Genomic DNA, 19,294 nt, shown 5'->3' on the forward strand with positions numbered 1-19,294 from the left:
GTAGAGTAGTTTTGTAGAGGTGTGTGATGTAGAGTAGTTTTGTAGTGGTGTGTGATGTAGAGTAGTTGTGTAGTAATTGTGTAGTAGTGCATGGTGTAGAGATTTTTTGTAGAGTAGTGTGTGATGTATAGTAGTTGTTTAGGAGTGTGTGATTTACATTTACATTTAAGGTATTTGTGAAGAAGTTGTGAAGTGTGTGATGTAGAGTAGTCGTGTAGTAATTGTGTAGTAGTGTGTGTTGTTGTTGTGCGGATGTTGTTGTGGTGTGTGTTCCGCTGTATTGATTTTCTTGTCTATTTCCAGCAAATGCAAATGTTTGACGCAGTCATCAGATTCATATAACACTGCCCATCAGTCTTACATAACCACTTCAGACCAGACCACACACACACACACACACACACACACACACACACACACACACACACACACACACACACACACACTCACACACAGGCATAAACTTTTTGCTGACCTCACAGTGTGGAGGCAGAAAACAGCCAATCGGAACGCAGCTCCCCACTCCACCTCTGCAGTGAAATAATCACACCTGCTGTCCACTCAGTGTTACTGATACAGTACACAATACATCCACTGACCGATTACTGACCGATCAATAACTGATACCAGTCCACTCACAGTGTTACTGATACAGTACACAATACATCCACTGACCGATTACTGACCGATCAATAACTGATACCAGTCCACTCACAGTGTTACTGATACAGTACACAAATACATCCACTGACCGATTACTGACCGATCAATAACTGATACCAGTCCACTCAGTGTTACTGATACAGTACACAAATACATCCACTGACCGATTACTGACCGATCAATAACTGATACCAGTTTACTCACTTACTGACTGATTAATACTCTATTATTAATGCTAAGGTATGATACACATATTATGATACTGGGAATTGATTAGTAATCTTTTATAAAAGCTAAGGATTGATACACTTGTAGTGATACTGGTGATTGATTAATACTCTGTTATTAAAGCTAAGGAGTTGATACACTTGTGTTTAAACTGAGGATTGATTAATACTTATTAAAACTATGAATTAAAATTAAGTTAGTATCATTGGGGATTGATTTATACTCTATTATTAAAGCGAAGGGTTGATTAATACTGTATTATTACAGCTAAGGTTTGATACACTCGTATGTAAAACTGGTGATTAATTAATACTCTATTATTAAAACTTACAAATGATGTTAAATTAGTAATACTGGGGATTGTTTAACGATTGATACTCTTGTATTGATACTGCAGATTGATTAATAAACTATTTAAAAAGATTAGGTAAAGTCTGATACACTTGTAGTGATAATGGGGATTGATTAATACTCAGTTATTAAAAGTAAGGATTGACACACGTTTAGTGATATTGGGGATGGATTAATACTCTATTAATAAAGCTAAGGATTAATTAATGCTCATTAAAACTAAGAATTAAAATAAAATTAGTATTATTGGGGATTGATTAATGCTCTATTATTAAAGCTAAGGATTGATTAATACTGTATTATTACAGCTAAGGCTTGATACACTTGTATGTAAAACTGGGAATTCATATTAATTTAGTATTACTGGGGATTGATCAAGGATTAGTACACTTGTAGTAATACTGGGGATTAATTAATACTCTTTTATTAAAACCTAGATTTGATTTTAAATGAGTAATACTGGGGATTGATTGAGGATTGATACACTTGTAGTGATACTGGGGACTGGTCAATACTCTATTATTAAAGATAAGGAATGATACACTTGTTGTGATACTGGGGATTAATTAATACTTTACTATTAAACATAGAATTAATATTAAATTAGTAATACTAGGGATTGATTTCTGCTCTATTTTTAAAGCTAAGGATATATACACTAGTAGTGATGCTGAGGATTGATTAAAACTCTTTTATTAATAATAAGTTAGTAATAATAGGGATTGATTGAGGACACTTGGAATGATACTGGCGATTGATTGAGGTTTGATACACTTGTAGTGATACTGAGGATTAATTAAAACTCTTTTATTGATATTAAATTAGTAATAATAGGTATAGAGGATTGATACATTTGTAGTGATACTGGGGATTGATTGAGGACTGATACACTTGTAGTGATCCTGGGGATTGATTGAGGACTGATACACTTGTAGTAATACTGAGGATTGATTAAAACTCTTTTATTGATATTAAATTAGTAATAATAGGTATAGAGGGTTGATACATTCGTAGTGATACTGGGGATTGATTGAGGGCACTTGTAGTGATACTGAGGATTGATTAAAACTCTTTTATAGATATTAAATTAGTTATAATAGGTATAGAGGATTGATACATTCGTAGTGATACTGGGGATTGATTGAGGGCACTTGTAGTGATACTGAGGATTGATTAAAACTCTTTTACTGATATTAAATTAGTTATAATAGGTATAGAGGATTGATACATTCGTAGTGATACTGGGGATTGATTGAGGGCACTTGTAGTGATACTGAGGATTGATTAAAACACTTCAATTGATATTAAATTAGTAATAATAGGTATTGAGGTTTGATATATTTGTAGTGATACTGGGGATTGATTGAGGTTTGATACACTTGTAGTGATACTGAGGATTGATTAAAACTCTTTTATTGATATTAAATTAGTTATAATAGGTATTGAGGTTTGATATATTTGTAGTGATACTGGGGATTGATTGAGGTTTGATACACTTGTAGTGATACTGAGGTTTGATTAAAACTATTTCATTGATAATAAGTTAGTAATAAGAGGAATTGATTGAGGGCACTTGTAGTGATACTGAGGATTGATTAAAACTCTTTTATAGATATTAAATGAGTAATAATAGGGGTTGAGGATTGATAAATTCATAGTGATACTGGGGATTGATTGAGGTGTGATACACTTGTAGTGATACTGAGGATTGATTAATACTCTTCTATTGATATTAAATTAGTAATAATAGGGATTGATTGAGGGCACTTGTAGTGATACTGGGGATTGACTGAGGATTGATACACTTGTAGTGATATTGTAGTGAGAATTGATTAAAACTCTTTTATTGCTATTCAATTAGTAATACCCGGTATTGATTAAGGATTGATTGAACATTAAATCAGAACTGATAATGCCAGCAGATGTTTCCAGATGTGTAAGATGCCCACACTGTGCCACCCTGAAGTTACTCGGGTATACACTCGTCATCAGTTACAGTCTGAACTTACTGTTTGAGTGTGTGTGTGTGTGTGTGTTAGAGTGTGTGTGTGTGTGTGTGTGTGTGTGTGTGTGTGTGTGTGATTTGTTTGTTTTTTTACTTTTTATCTTCGCGTTCCTCTTACGGGTGATGCGAGTTGCTTAGCAACCGAGCCAATGGGGGCCTGATTGTTGCCATGACGATGTGGCAGGGTATCATGGAGGAAACAGAGATGGAAGGAGAAATGAAAGAGAGAGAGAGATGAAGGGATGGATGAAAGGATTCAGAAGTAGGTGCAGGTATAGAGAGAGATGGATGGAGAGATGGAGGCTATAAAACATGTTTTATGGATGAAAGCAGACAGGAAGTTTTACTAATATAAAACTGTGACAGCTGTCATTACATCATAGCAGCACAGACTAACACAGCATAAAGTAACAGCTGCTGTTACATCATAGCGGCATAGAGTAACACAGCTGCTGTTACATCATAGCAGCATATAGTTACGCAGCTGTTGTTACATCATAGCAGCACAGACTAACACAGCTGCTGTTGCATCATAGCAGCATAGCGTAACACAGCTACAGTTACATCATAGCAGCATAGAGTAACACAGCTACTGTTACATCATAGCAGCACAGAGTAACACAGCTGCTGTTGCATCATAGCAGCATAGCGTAACACAGCTACAGTTACATCATAGCAGCATAGAGTAACACAGCTACTGTTACATCATAGCAGCATAGAGTAACACAGCTACTGTTACATCATAGCAGCACAGAATAACACAGCTGCTGTTACCTCATAGCAGCATAGAGTAACACAGCTACTGTTACATCATAGCAGAAGAGAGTAACACAGCTGCTGTTACATCATAGCAGCATAGAGTAACACAGCTGCTGTTACATCATAGCGGCATAGAGTAACACAGCTGCTGTTACATGATAGCAGCATAGATTTACACAGCTGCTGATACATCATGGCAGCATAGAATAACACAGCTGCTGTTACATCATAGCGGTATAGAGTAACAAAGCTGCTGATACATCATAGCAGCATAGAGAACCACAGCTGCTGTTACATCATAGCGGTATAGAGTAACACAGCTGCTGATACATCATAGCAGCATAGAGAACCACAGCTGCTGTTACATCATAGCGGTATAGAGTAACACAGCTGCTGTTACATCATAGCGGCATAGAGTAACACAGCTGCTGTTACACCATAACAGCATAGAGTAACTCAGCTGCTGTTAAATTATAGCAGCATAGAGTAACACAGCTGCTGTTACATCATAGCAGCATAGAGTAACACAGCTGCTGTTACATCATAGCGGCATAGAGTAACAGCTGCTGTTACATCATAGCAGCATAGAGTAACACAGCTGCTGTTACATCATAGCAGCATAGAGTAACACAGCTGCTGTTACATCATAGCAGCATATAGTAACGCAGCTGTTGATACATCATAGCGGCATAGAGTGCCACAGCTGCTGTTACATCATAGCAGTATAGAGTAACAGCTGCTGTTACAGTATAGCAGTATAGAGTAACACAGCTGCTGTTACATCATAGCGGTATATAGTAACACAGCTACTGTTACATCATAGCGGCATAGAGTAACACAGCTGCTGTTACATTATAGCAGTATAGAGTAACACAGCTGCTGTTACATCATAGTGGTATAGAGTAACACAGCTGCTGTTACATCATAGCAGCATAGAGTAACACAGCTGCTGCTACATCATAGCGGCATAGAGTAACACAGCTACTGTTACATCATAGCAGCATAGAGTAACACAGCTACTGTTACATCATAGCAGCATAGAGTAACACAGCTACTGTTACATCATAGCAGCATGAGGTAACACAGCTATTGTTACATCATACAGTATAGAGTAACACAGCTGATGTTACATGATAGCAGCATAAATTTACACAGCTGCTGATACATCATAGCAGCATAGAATAACACAGCTGCTGTTACATCATAGCGGTATAGAGTAACACAGCTTCTGATACATCATAGCAGCATAGAATAACACAGCTGCTGTGACATCATAGCGGCATAGAGTAACACAGCTGCTGTTACATTATAACAGCATAGAGTAACACAGCTGCTGTTAAATTATAGCAGCATAGAGTAACACAGCTGCTGTTACAGCATAGCAGCATAGAGTAACACAGCTGCTGTTACATCATAGCGGCATAGAGTAACAGCTGTTGTTACATCATAGCAGCATAAAGTAACAGCTGCTGTTACATCATAGCGGCATAGAGTAACACAGCTGCTGTTACATCATAGCAGCATATAGTAACACAGCTGCTGTTACATCATAGCGGCATAGAGTAACACAGCTACTGTTACATCATAGCAGCATAGAGTAACACAGCTACTGTTACATCATAGCAGCATAGAGTAACACAGCTACTGTTACATCATAGCAGCATGAGGTAACACAGCTATTGTTACATCATACAGCATAGAGTAACACAGCTGCTGTTACATCATAGCAGCATAGAGTAACACAGCTGCTGTTACATCAAAGCGGCATAGAGTAAAACAGCTGCTGTTACATCATAACAGCATAGAATAACACAGCTGCTGTTAAATTATAGCATCATAGAGTAACACAGCTGCTGTTACATCATAGCAGTATATAGTAACGCAGCTGTTGTTACATCATAGCGGCATAGAGTGCCACAGCTGCTGTTACATCATAGCAGTATAGAGTAACACAGCTGCTGTTACATTATAGCAGCAAAGAGTAACACAGCTGCTGTTACATCATAGCGGTATAGAGTAACACAGCTGCTGTTACATTATAGCAGTATAGAGTAACACAGCTGCTGTTACATTATAGCAGTATAGAGTAACACAGCTGCTGTTACATCAAGTGGCATAGAGTAACACAGCTACTGTTACATCATAGCGGTATAGAGTAACAAAGTTGTTACACCATAGCAGTGTAAAGTTACACACACATGTTGTTACATCATAGCAGTGTAAGGTTACACACCTGTTGTTACATCATAGCAGTGTAAGGTTACACACCTGTTGTTACATCATAGCAGTGTATGGTTACACATCTGTTGTTATCATAGCAATGTAAGGTTACACACATGTTGTTACATTATGGCAGTGTAAGGTTATACACTTGTTATTACATCATAGCAGTGTAAGGTTACACACCTGTTATTACATCATAGCAGTGTAAGGTTACACACTTGTTGTTACATCATAGCAATAAAAGGTTACACACCTGCTGTTACATCATAGCAATGTAGGGTTACAAACCTGTTGTTATATCATAGCAATAAAAGGTTACTCACCTGTTATTACATCATGTCAGTGTAAGGTTACACACTTGTTACATCATAATGCTACTGTCCTAGCTTACTGTTATTTAACAATATATTTGTAGCATTATTTTCAGTATGTTCCATGTATTTACTCTACAGCAGGATGATGTAACAATAGTAGTTATGACATCATACTGGTATGACTCAGTTATGTCACACTAGTACAGCATGCATTCTGTACTGGTTTAGATCTGCATGTTTATTCTGGTAATTGGGTTTAAATTGTTTACTGATGTTGTTTTAATAGTGTCGAGTCTGTTTACTGAGATACTCACTAATTATCACCCCTACCAACACACACACACACACACACTACACACACACACACACACACACACACACACACACTACACACACACACAACACACACACACACTCACACATTTTAACATTAAATACTGTTTACAGAATCCATTCATCAATTTAGTAGAGAAAATAAAATTATCTCTCTCTCTCTTTCTATTTCTATTTCTTTATCTCTCTCTCTTTCTATCTCTCTATCTTTTTCTATCTCTCTATCTTTCTAATTCTCTTCCTCTTCCTCCTGAGCTCTGATTGGATGAAAGAGACACGGTCACAGAGTATGAATATGAATTCAAATACAGAGAGAGAGAGAGAGAGAGAGAGAAAGAAAGAGATAGAGAGACAGAGAGACAGAGAGGGAGGGAGATAGAGAGAGATAGAGAGAGGGAGAGAGGGAGAGGTGGGGTGAGTGTGTGGGTATAAACAGCTATGCGAGCGTGAAGAAAATAACAAAAAAAAGAAAATCGTAAATTTCCGAAAATAGCACAGGCAAAGACCTCTCTCTCTCTCTCTCTCTCTCTCTCTCTCTCTCTCTCTCTCTCTTTCTCTCTACATCTCTCTCTATCACATTCATTTCCTCTTATTCTATCTCTCTCTTTCTCTCTCTCGCTCTCTCTCTCTCTTTCTCTCTACATCTCTGTCTATCACATTCATTTCCTCTTATTCTTTCTCTCTCTTTTCTCTATTTTTTCATCTCTCCATTCTTGATTTTTTTTACTCTTTTTTCTCTCTCTATCACATTAATTTCTATATCTCTCATCCTTTCATTTTCTCTCTGTTTCTTACTGTCTCTCTATCTCTTTATATATTATATCTACTTTTTTCTTTCCTCACTCTCAGTTTTCAATCTCTTTCTCTTCTCCTTTTTCTCATTCTCTCTTCTTTCTCTTTTTTCTCATTATTTTTTTTACTCTTTTTTCATTCCTCTTTCTGTCTCTCGTTTCTTTCTCAGTTTCACTCTATCCTTTTCTCTTTTGCTATTTCTCTTACTTTTTTCTCGTTCATTTCCTTTCTCTCTCTTATTCCAACTTCTTTCCTCATTATTTCTATCTCTCTCTATCCCTTTCCTCTTTTCCAGCATTCTCTCTCTCCATGAACGTTTTATCTCTCCCTTGTTTCTCTATCTATCTCTCTCTACACTTTTACTGTCTCACTGCTCTCTCTCTCGACTTTCTCTTTCTCTTTTTTCTCTAATTCTCACTTTTCTTATCTATTTTTCTTTTTCTCTCCATTTTTCACATTCCTTATATTTTCTTTTCATTTATTTTCATTTTCTCTCTCCCTTTTTACTATTTTTTATTCTCTCACTTTGCCAATTCTCTTTTATTGTCATTCTCTCTATATATATTTATATCTCTCTTCCTATCCTGTTTCTACCTCTACTTGTCCATGCTCTCTCCACTTCTTTCTTTCTTTCTTTCTTTCTTTCTTTCTTTCTTTCTTTCTTTCTCTCTCTATCTCTCTCTCTCTCTCTTTCATAAACATATTCTGTGACTCACTCATCGTTTCCTCTGCCAGGATTTTCTCTCTGCTCTCATTAGTGCCTTCCCCATCTATCCCTCTATCACTCTCTCTCTCTCTATCTCTCTCTCTATCCATTTTCTTCTTCTCTCGCTGTTTCTCTCTTTCTCTATCTCTCTACCTTTCTCCCTATTCTTCTTGCTCTGTCTCTCTTTATCTATCTCTCTCTACCTTTTCTCTCTCTTCCTCTAAACTATCCTTACATCTCTCCATCAATCTTTACCCTCTTTCTCTCTCTTTCTCTCTCTTTAGTTTATGACGCCCCCTCCTCTCTCTGTCTCTCTCTCTTCCCCATTTCTTTTTTTATTTCATTTTCCCCCTCAGTACAGTCCCCCCCTCCCTCCTTTCTCTCTCCCAGCCTCTCTCTCTTTCTCTCTCTGTCCTCATCCCTCTCTCCTCTCCTCCTCCTCTCTCTCTCTCTCTCGCTCGGCCGCTGTGTGTGTGCGTGTGTATCTGATGAAGGGTCGTACTAAACTGCCTTCACTCTGCTCCTGCGTGGTACGTATCCGCCTTTCTTCCGCGGGGATCTCCATCCATCCATCCGTCTATGCCTCCATCCCTCTATACCTACATCCCTCTATTCCTCCATCCCTCCATCCCTCTCTCTTTCTCTCTCTCTGTCTCTCTGTGCTGCAGGTTTTTGGGTTGTTTACGGCAGAGGTTCAGACGTGCTGTTGGCGTTGTGTGGGAATGCAGACAGTGTGTGTCTGAGTGTGAGTGTAAGTGTGTAAGTGTGTGTGTATAGTGTGTGTGTCTGTGTGTGTGTGTGTGTGTGATGCACAGTCACGTTTTCACTATTTTTTTTATGACGGGGTATGAAAACATCTGCAGTGTGCATCGTCACTGTGTGTGTGTGTGTGTGTGTGTTTGTGTGAGTGTGTGTGTGTTTGTGTGAGTGTGTGTGTGTGTGTGTGTGAGTGTGTGTGTGTGTGTTGGTATTAGTATAATTGGGTAACTTTGTAAACCTGTTGAATATGCATAAGTGTAGGAACAGGTGTGTGTGTGTGTGTGTGTTTGAGAGAGATACATGTATTGCATGTCTTAGAGTAAATTAGCTGAGTGAGCAGAGAGAGCGAGAGAGAGAGAGAGAAAGAGAGAGAGAGAGAGAAAGAGAGAGAGAGAGAGAGAGAGAGAGAGAGAGAGAAATATAATGCAATGGAAATTGCCATATATCAAATTGGTCAGTAGGCATCCAAACCAGACTACCTATCTAACCAGCCTTTATCTCTCTCTCTGTCTCTCTCTCTCTCTGTCTCACTCTCTCTCTCTCTCTCTGTCTCTGTCTCACTCTCTCTCTCTCTCTCTCTCTCTCTGTCTGGGTGTTTGTGATGAAGCAGCATCACTAATGTGCGTATATAATATTCATTATCTCTCTGATTACTGCAGAACACTGTTCACAACACACACAGAGACAGAGAGACACAGAGAGAGAGACAGAGAGACAGGTGCAGGTAAGGACAGACAAACTGAAAAGAAAAGATGGACAGAGAGACAGATGTATAAAGAAACAAACAGATATAGACAATCTTGACAGATGTATGAAATAAAGGAGATAAGGACAGAAATATGGAGGAGCAGGTGGACAAAGGGACAGACAGAGACAAGGAGAAATGGAGAGACAGAGAGAGAATGTAAGAGACATATGTAGAAAGGGAAAGAGACATGGAAAAAGAGACATATGGAGAAAGGAACAGAGAGATGAGAAAAGAGACATATTGGAAAAAGGAGACATATTGCAACATGGAGAAAAAGACAGAGACGTGGAAAAGAGACAGACAACATAAAAAAGGATGTAACAGACAAAAGAAAAGGATAGAAAGAGAGACAAAACTGATTAAGAAATGGACAGACCGATAGAGAAAGGAAATAGGGACCGATAGCTGGAGAATGGAAACGACAAAATGAGAAAGAAACAAACTGACAGAAAGATGGAGAATGAGACAGACTGAGAGACAGACAGGTGGAGATAAGACATACAGAGAGATAAACGATTGGAGAATAAGTAGGATATAGGGATAGATGGAATGACAGACAGATAAAAAGACAGATGGAGAAAGGGACAGACAGATAGAGACAGACAACTGTAAAGAGGGACATGTATATGGAGAATCTAAAATACTAAATGAGAAAAAAAAACTTACAGAAAAGTGGAGAGAGAGACAGATGGAGAAATGTACATACAAAGAGAGACAGCTGGAGAAAGAGACAGATGGAAATAGAGACATATAGCTGCAGAATGGAAAATACAAAATGAAAAAGAAACTAACTGTCAGACAGATGGAGAATGAGACAGATTGAGAGACATACAGATGGTGATAAGACAGACAGAGGGATAGACGTTTGGAGAAAGATAGGAAATAGGGACAGGTGGGATAGAGGGATAGATGAGGTGTCAGACAGATAAAAACGCAGATGGTTGCTGAAAGGGCTAGATAAGGAGAGAGAGACAGATAAAGAAATGGACAGACAGATGTAGAAAGACAACTGGAAAGGGACAGATAGCTGGAGAGTGGAAAATACAAAATGAGAAATAAACAAACTGTCAGAAAGACAGATGGGTGCCCAAAGGGCTAGAAAATAGAGACAGACAGATAGAGAGAGAGACAGATGGAAAAAGAGACAGATAGCTGCAGAATATAAAAGACACTGTTAGAAGGAAACAAAGTGTCAGACAGATGGAGAAAAAGACAGACTGAGAGACAGACAGATGCTGATTAGACAGACAGAGAGATAGATGATTGGAGAAAAACAGACAGATAAGGAATAGGGACAGGTGGGACAAATAGAAAGATGGAGTGGCAGACATAAAATGACAGATGTTTGACGAAAGGGCTGGACAGAGAGATGGACAAATGGAAAAAGAGACAGATAGCTGGAGAATGAAAAAGACAAAATGAGAAAGAAACAAACTGTCAGACAAATGGAGAATGACAGTGGTGATAAGACAGACAGAGGGATAGACGATTAGAGAAAGACAGGCAGATAGGGATAGAGGGATAGATGAAGTGGCAGAGAGAGAGACAGACCAATGGACAATGGACAGACATAGAGAGACAGATGGGAAAAAGGGACAGATAGCTGTAAAATGGAAAAGACAAAATGAGAAAGAAACAAACTGTCAGACAGATGTAGAATGAAACAGACTGAAAGACAGATGGATGGTGATAAAAGAGACAGAGAATAAACGACTGGAAAAAGATACAGACAGATAGGGAATAGGGATAGAGGGATAGATGGAGTGGTAGGCAGATAAAAAGACAGATAGAGAGACAGATCGAGAAATGGACAAAACATAGCTGGAGAATAGAAAAGACAAAATGAAAAAGAAACAAATGGTCAGACAGATGGAGAACGAGACAGACTGAAATATGGTAATAAGACAGACAGAGGGACAGATGATTGGAGAAAGACAGACAGATAGATAGACAGCGTGGCAGACAGATAAAAAGACAGATGGTTGCAGAAAGGGCTGGATAGAAAGAAAGGGATGGAGAAATGGAAAGACAGATAGACACAGAAAGACAGACAGGTAGAGAAAAAGTCAGATAGGAGTAGACAGTTGAAGAAACAGACAAAAAGAGAGAGAGAGAAAAATGAAGAGAGGGACAGATAAACAGATAGAGAGACACAAACAGAGGGGACAGATAGACCGATAGATAAATGGAGAGAGGGACAGATAGACAGATGGAGAGACAGACAGAAAATGCAGTTTACAGCAGTAGTAATTTAAACAGGTACAGAATGAATGGAAGTGAATGGAGTTAGTCTATTAGTCTAATCTATACTAGAGTTATTACTATACTTATCTATTTACCTTTATTTTATAATATTAGTTCTAATGTTATATATTTTTATTGTGTAATAAAGCATAAAATATATATTTATACATTTGATCTGATATATTTCTGTAAATATACACATACTGGGTATATACTGTGTGTGTGTGTGTGTGTGTGTGTGCAGATAATATCACTGAAAAAATGATGATGATGATAATAGTAATGATAGTGATAATAGTGATGATAGTGATAATAGTGATGATAGTGATGATAATAGTGATGATAGTGATAATAGTGATAATAGTGATGATAGTGATGATAGAGATAATAGTGACGATAGTGATAATAGTGATGATAGTGATAATAGTGATGATAGTGATGATAGAGATAATAGTGATGATAGTGATAATAGTGATGATAGTGATAATAGTGATGATAGTGATGATAATAGTGATGATAGTGATAATAGTGATAATAGTGATGATAGTGATGATAGTGATAATAGTGATAATAGTGATAATAGTGATGATAGTGATGATAGTGATAATAGTGATGCTTATGATGATAGTGATAATAGTGATGATAGTGATAATAGTGATGATAGTGATAATAGTGATGATAGTGATAATAATGATGATAGTGATGATAGTGATAATAGTGATGATAGTGATGATAGTGATAATAGTGATGATTATGATGATAGTGATAATAGTGATGATGATGGTGATGATAGTGATGATAGTGATAATAGTGATGATAGTGATGATAATAGTGATGATAGTGATAATAGTGATGATAGTGATGATAGTGATAATAGTGATGATAGTGATGATAATAGTGATGATAGTGATAATAGTGATGATAGTGATGATAGTGATGTTCGTGGGGGAACTGAAGATGAGTCTGTTATTAAACTGGCCCTGAACGACCTTACGCTGATTCAACAGCTCTTTAAGAGTGAGTGTGTGTGTGTGTGTGAGTGTGTGTGTGAGAGTGTGTGTGTGTGTGTGTGTGTGTGAGAGTGTGTGTGTGTGTGTGTGTGTGTGTGTGTGTGTGTGTGTGTGAGAGTGTGAGTGTGTTTGTATGAGAGTGTGAGTGTGTGTGTGTGTGTGTGTGTGTGTGTGTGTGTGATTTTTGCTAAGTCATTCTGGGCTGTAGGTTGTGGAGCTGCAGTTTTATGAAGTTGGTGCTGCAGGAAAATGTCTCTCAGTATCGAAGCCTCCCATTGGTCGAACTCCTGTGAAGCTCCGCCCATTTTACATCTCATTTTTCTCTCTTCTAAACTGTTTCAAATTCAGTGTTTTTTCATTGTTTCAAAATGTTTTGCATTGTAGATTTTAATACTAGTCCAAATTATGAAGAAACACATCTGAAACCAGAATACGTTTTATAGACAGAGACATGGAGAAAGAGACATGTGCAGAAAAGCACAGAGACATGGAGATGAGGAAAGAGACATGTAGAAAGAGACATGTAGAAAGAGACTATGTAGAAAGTGAAAGAGAGAGGGAGATAAGGAATAAGACACGTAGAAAGAAACAGGAAGGAAGAAAGGGACATATGCAAAAAGGGACAGAGGCGTGGAGAAAGAGACATATGGAGAAAGGGACAGAGACATAAAGAAAGAGACATATGGAGAAAGAAACAGACACGGAGATGAGGAAAGAGACATGTAAAAAGAGACAGGGATGGTGAAAGGGACAAATGGAAAAAGGGACAGAGACAGGAAGATGAGGAAAGAGACATGTAGAAAGAGACAGGAATGAAGAAAGGGACATATGCAAAAAGGGACAGAGATGTGGAGAAAGAGACATATGGAGAAAGGGACAGAGACATAAAGAAAGAGACATATGGAGAAAGAAACAGAGACAGGGAGATGAGGAAAGAGACATGTAAAAAGAGACAGGGATGGTGAAAGGGACAAATGGAAAAAGGGACAGAGACAGGAAGATGAGGAAAGAGACACGTAGAAAGAGACAGGAAGATGAGGAAAGGGACATATGCAAAAAGGGACAGAGACATGGAGAAAGAGACGTATTGAGAAAGGGACAGAGACAGGGAGAAAGAGACATATGGAGAAACGGACAGAGACATGGGAAAACAGACATATAGAGACAAGGAGAAAGGGACAGGGACTGGGAGATAAGGAGAGAAACAAAGAGAAAGAGACAGGGATGGAGAAAGGGACATATGGAGAAAAAGACAGACATGGAGAAAGAGAAATGTGCAGAAAAGGACAGAGACATGGGAAAAAAGACATAGAAAGAGACATGTAGAAAGAGACAGGTGGAGAAAGGGACATATGGAAAAAGGGACATAAACATGGAGAAAGAGGAATATGCAGAAAAAGACAGAGACATGGAGAAAGGGACAGAGACTGGGAGATGAGGAAAGAGACGTGTAGAAAGAGACAGGGATGAAGAAAGGGACATATGTAGAAAGTGAAAGAGAGAGGGAGATAAGGAATAAGACACGTAGAAAGAGACAGGAAGGAAGAAAGGGACATATGCAAAAAGGGACAGAGGCGTGGAGAAAGAGACATATGGAGAAAGGGACAGAGACATAAAGAAAGAGACATATGGAGAAAGAAACAGACAGGGAGATGAGGAAAGAGACATGTAAAAAGAGACAGGGATGGTGAAAGGGACAAATGGAAAAAGGGACAGAGACAGGAAGATGAGGAAAGAGACATGTAGAAAGACACAGGAATGAAGAAAGGGACATATGCAAAAAGGGACAGAGATGTGGAGAAAGAGACATATGGAGAAAGGGACAGAGACATAAAGAAAGAGACATATGGAGAAAGAAACAGACAGGGAGATGAGGAAAGAGACATGTAAAAAGAGACAGGGATGGTGAAAGGGACAAATGGAAAAAGGGACAGAGACAGGAAGATGAGAAAAGAGACACGTAGAAAGAGACAGGAATGAAGAAAGGGACATATGCAAAAAGGGACAGAGACATGGAGAAAGAGACGTATTGAGAAAGGGAGAAAGAGACATGTAGAAACGGACAGAGACATGGGAAAACAGACATATAGAGAAATGGACACAAGGAGAAAGGGACAGAGACTGGGAGATAAGGAATAAGACACGTAGAAAGAGACAGGAAGGAAGAAAGGGACATATGCAAAAAGGGACAGAGGCGTGGAGAAAGAGACATATGGAGAAAGGGACAGAGACATAAAGAAAGAGACATATGGAGAAAGAAACAGACAGGGAGATGAGGAAAGAGACATGTAAAAAGAGACAGGGATGGTGAAAGGGACAAATGGAAAAAGGGACAGAGACAGGAAGATGAGGAAAGAGACATGTAGAAAGAGACAGGAATGAAGAAAGGGACATATGCAAAAAGGGACAGAGATGTGGAGAAAGAGACATATGGAGAAAGGGACAGAGACATAAAGAAAGAGACATATGGAGAAAGAAACAGACAGGGAGATGAGGAAAGAGACATGTAAAAAGAGACAGGGATGGTGAAAGGGACAAATGGAAAAAGGGACAGAGACAGGAAGATGAGGAAAGAGACACGTAGAAAGAGACAGGAATGAAGAAAGGGACATATGCAAAAAGGGACAGAGACATGGAGAAAGAGACGTATTGAGAAAGGGACAGAGACAGGGAGAAAGAGACATGTAGAAACGGACAGAGACATGGGAAAACAGACATATAGAGAAATGGACACAAGGAGAAAGGGACAGGGACTGGGAGATAAGGAGAGAAACAAAGAGAAAGAGACAGGGATGGAGAAAGGGACATATGGAGAAAAAGACAGACATGGAGAAAGAGAAATGTGCAGAAAGGGACAGAGACATGGGGAAAAAAGACATATGCAGAAAAAGACAGAGACATGGAGAAAGAGACATATGGAGTAAGGGACAGAGACAGGGAGATGAGGAAAGAGACACGTAGAAAGAGACATATGCAAAAAGGGACAGAGACGTGGAGAAAGAGACATATGGAGAAAGGGACAGAGACACAAAGTGTGAGTGTGTTTGATCTGAGATTTCATTAGCACTGCTTCATACTTTGAGATAAACGAAGGTCTGCCCCAAACCTTTAAAGCGATTATTTGGCAACAAACTGATGTACTGTTAATGCAGTTATGGGTGACAATGTAGAAAAAGGTGTAAATACTCAAGGTGATATGGGATAACTGGCAACCGAGATGCAGAAGTGCAATCAAGAGTCCTGATCTAGCTTCAAGTAGTGTATTACAATCTGTCAAAATGAGCCTGCTGTGGATCATATGAACATTATAGAGCATTATAGAGCATTATAGATCCCTTCCCTACGCTTCCTGTATTGTATTACAATCTGTCAGAGTCAGCGTATTGAGGATCATATGAACATTATAGAGCATTATAGAGCGCCCCTACGCTTCCTGTAGTGTATAACAGTCTGTCAGAATGAGCATGCTGTGGATCATATGAACATTATAGAGCACTATAGAGCGCCCCCTACACTTCCTGTAGTGTATTACTGTCTGTCAGAATGAGTGTGTTGTGGATCATATGAACATTATAGATCATTATAGAGTGCCCTCTACGCTTCCTGTAGTGTATTACAGTCTGTCAGAATGAGCGTGTTGTGGATCATATCAACATTATAGAGCATTATAGAGCGCCCCCTACGCTTCCTGTAGTGTATTACAGTCTGTCAGAATGAGCGTGTTGTGGATCATATGAACATTATAGAGCATTATAGAGCGCCCCCTACGCTTCCTGTAGTGTATTACAGTCTGTCAGAATGAGCGTGTTGTGGATCATATGAACATTATAGAGCATTATAGAGCGCCCCCTACGCTTCCTGTAGTGTATTACAGTCAGTCAGAATGTGCGTGTTGTGGATCATATGAACATTATAGAGCATTATAGAGCGCCCCCTACACTTCCTGTAGTGTATTACAGTCTGTCAGAATGAGCGTGTTGTGGATCATATGAACATTATAGAGCATTATAGAGCGCCCCCTACGCTTCCTGTAGTGTATTACAGTCAGTCAGAATGTGCGTGTTGTGGATCATATGAACATTATAGAGCATTATAGAGCGCCCCCTACACTTCCTGTAGTGTATTACAGTCTGTCAGAATGAGCGTGTTGTGGATCATATGAACATTATAGAGCATCATAGAGCGTCCCCTACACTTCCTGTAGTGTATTATAGTCTGTCAGAATGAGCGTGTTGTCAATCATATGAACATTATAGAGCGTTATAGAGTGTATATGTTTATTTTGTATGTGTGTGTGTGTGTGTGTGTGTGTGCACTACTGGAGAACCGTTAGGGAATCCCCGCCCCTGCAGATGTTACCATGGAAACAACCTGGAGAGGGTCTCTCTCTTTTTCTCAGTGTTTAGCTGGAGGGCTGCAGAGGGGGTTTGCCCTGATAAAGTGCATTATGGGAAATACTGCATGTTTTATAGTCTATGTTCTGTTTCACACACACACATTTATCTTTACTTATAAGACATTAATAAGGCATTATAAATATGGTTACACATACTTACAGTGTATCATATATGTGTTTCTATTAGTACAGTATATTCCTATCATGAATATCTGTCACATTATCAATCAATCAATCAATCAATCAATCAACCTTTATTTAAATTCAGAGTACATTTAGGGTGGCCCTCAGTTACAATGTAGTCGAGCAATTAACATAGGAAAAGGATTGACCATTTTTTAAATGAAATAATTAAAATAGCATTTTAATAAGATAATATAAAAAAGTATAAAACAAGTAAGGTACAAAAAAAAATTAAGGATTCATGGATTCAAGGATTCAAGGAGATTTTATTGTCATTCGCATCACATGTGGTACATGATGTGGAAGGAAATTGTGATCTCACGATCCAGTTTTACACCCAAAGAGCTGTTATTAATAGATATATAGATAAAAAAAAGAATACAATAAAAGAAATAGAATATACAAAATAGATAGATAAATATCCCAAAGAATAAAAAAAATAAATAGAGAGTAGAAGGTTCAGCAACATGAAGTCCAGAGTGCAAGTGTGCTATAGCAGCATGATAATGTGAATTAGAGCAGTGGAGATAAAGTGTCTCAGTGCAAGTAAAGTGACCATGTTGGTAAACAGTAAACAGTAATTTGTCCTTGGTGTCAGTGCAGTGTGTTGTTAAGTGGAGTTTAAGAGTCTTACAGCTTCCGGAATGAAGCTGTTTCTGAGTCTTGTTGTTTTGCACTTAATGCTCCGCAGCCTCCGGCCTGAGGGGAGTGGGACAAAAAGTGCGTGTGCTGGGTGGGTGGGATCCTTCCTGATGCAGGTGGCCCTTTTCCTGCACCTGGAGGTGTAAATGTCTGTGGTGCTGGGGAAGCTAACTCCAACAATCCTCTGTGCAGCCTTCACCACCCTCTGCAGTGCTTTCCTGTCTGCAGCAGAGCAGCTTCCATGCCACACATTGATGCTGGAGCACACAACGCTCTCCACCACACATCTGTAGAAGGAGGTGAGGACTACGCTCCCGAGTCCAGCTCGTCTCAGCCTCCTGAGGAAGTAGAGCCGCTGATGTGCCTTCCTGACCAGAGTGGAAGTGTTGTTGCTCCAGGTGAGGTTGCTGGTCAGGTGCACACCCAAGTACCTGTAGCTGTCAACCACTTAAACCGCAGATCCTCCAATGTGCAGGGGGAGGTGGGCATGCTTGCCCCTTCTGAAGTCCACAATCATCTCCTTTGTCTTTTTTACATTGATGCAGAGGTTGTTTTCTCTGCACCAATCCTCCAGGTGTTCCACCTCCTGCCTGTAGCTGGACTCATCTCTGTTTGTGATGCATCCAACCACTGCCGTGTCGTCCTCAAACTTCACAATATGACAGCCTGGATGGAGAGGTGAGCAGTCATATGTGAGCAGTGTGAACAGGAGGGGGCTCAGCACACAGCCCTGAGGGGAGCCAGTGCTGAGGATTATGGAGGGGGAGGAGATGTTGTGAATCCTCACAGACTGCGGCCTGTTGGTCAGGAAGTCTAGGACCCAGTTGCACAGGGAAGAGCTCAGTCCAAGTGAGGAGAGTTTGGTTATCAGTGTCTGAGGAATCATGGTGTTGAAAGCAGATGTGAAGTCCACAAAGAGCATCCGAACGTAGGAATCC

The 19,294-nt window shown here is 39.3% G+C and overlaps 1 protein-coding gene across 3 annotated transcripts in view; it reads left to right on the forward strand.

The window, feature by feature from the left end:
* The window catches only part of LOC103046947 (disks large homolog 4), a 197,152-nt gene that overhangs the window by 54,272 nt on the left and 123,586 nt on the right, over positions 1-19,294 (forward strand). Inside the window, exon 1 of one of the 3 annotated variants that reach the window (XM_049465216.1) lies at positions 8,576-8,904. The exons of 1 other annotated variant lie outside the window; for it this stretch is intronic. In XM_049465216.1, the coding sequence (XP_049321173.1) occupies positions 8,662-8,904 (243 nt within the window). In that variant the 5' untranslated portion in view covers positions 8,576-8,661. Of the gene's footprint in view, positions 1-8,575; positions 8,905-19,294 lie in introns of those variants that run through there. One more of the 3 variants, XM_049465215.1, reaches the window with a different exon arrangement.

Source organism: Astyanax mexicanus, chromosome 1 (assembly GCF_023375975.1).
Source record: "Astyanax mexicanus isolate ESR-SI-001 chromosome 1, AstMex3_surface, whole genome shotgun sequence".
Taxonomy (NCBI): Eukaryota; Metazoa; Chordata; class Actinopteri; order Characiformes; family Acestrorhamphidae; genus Astyanax; species Astyanax mexicanus.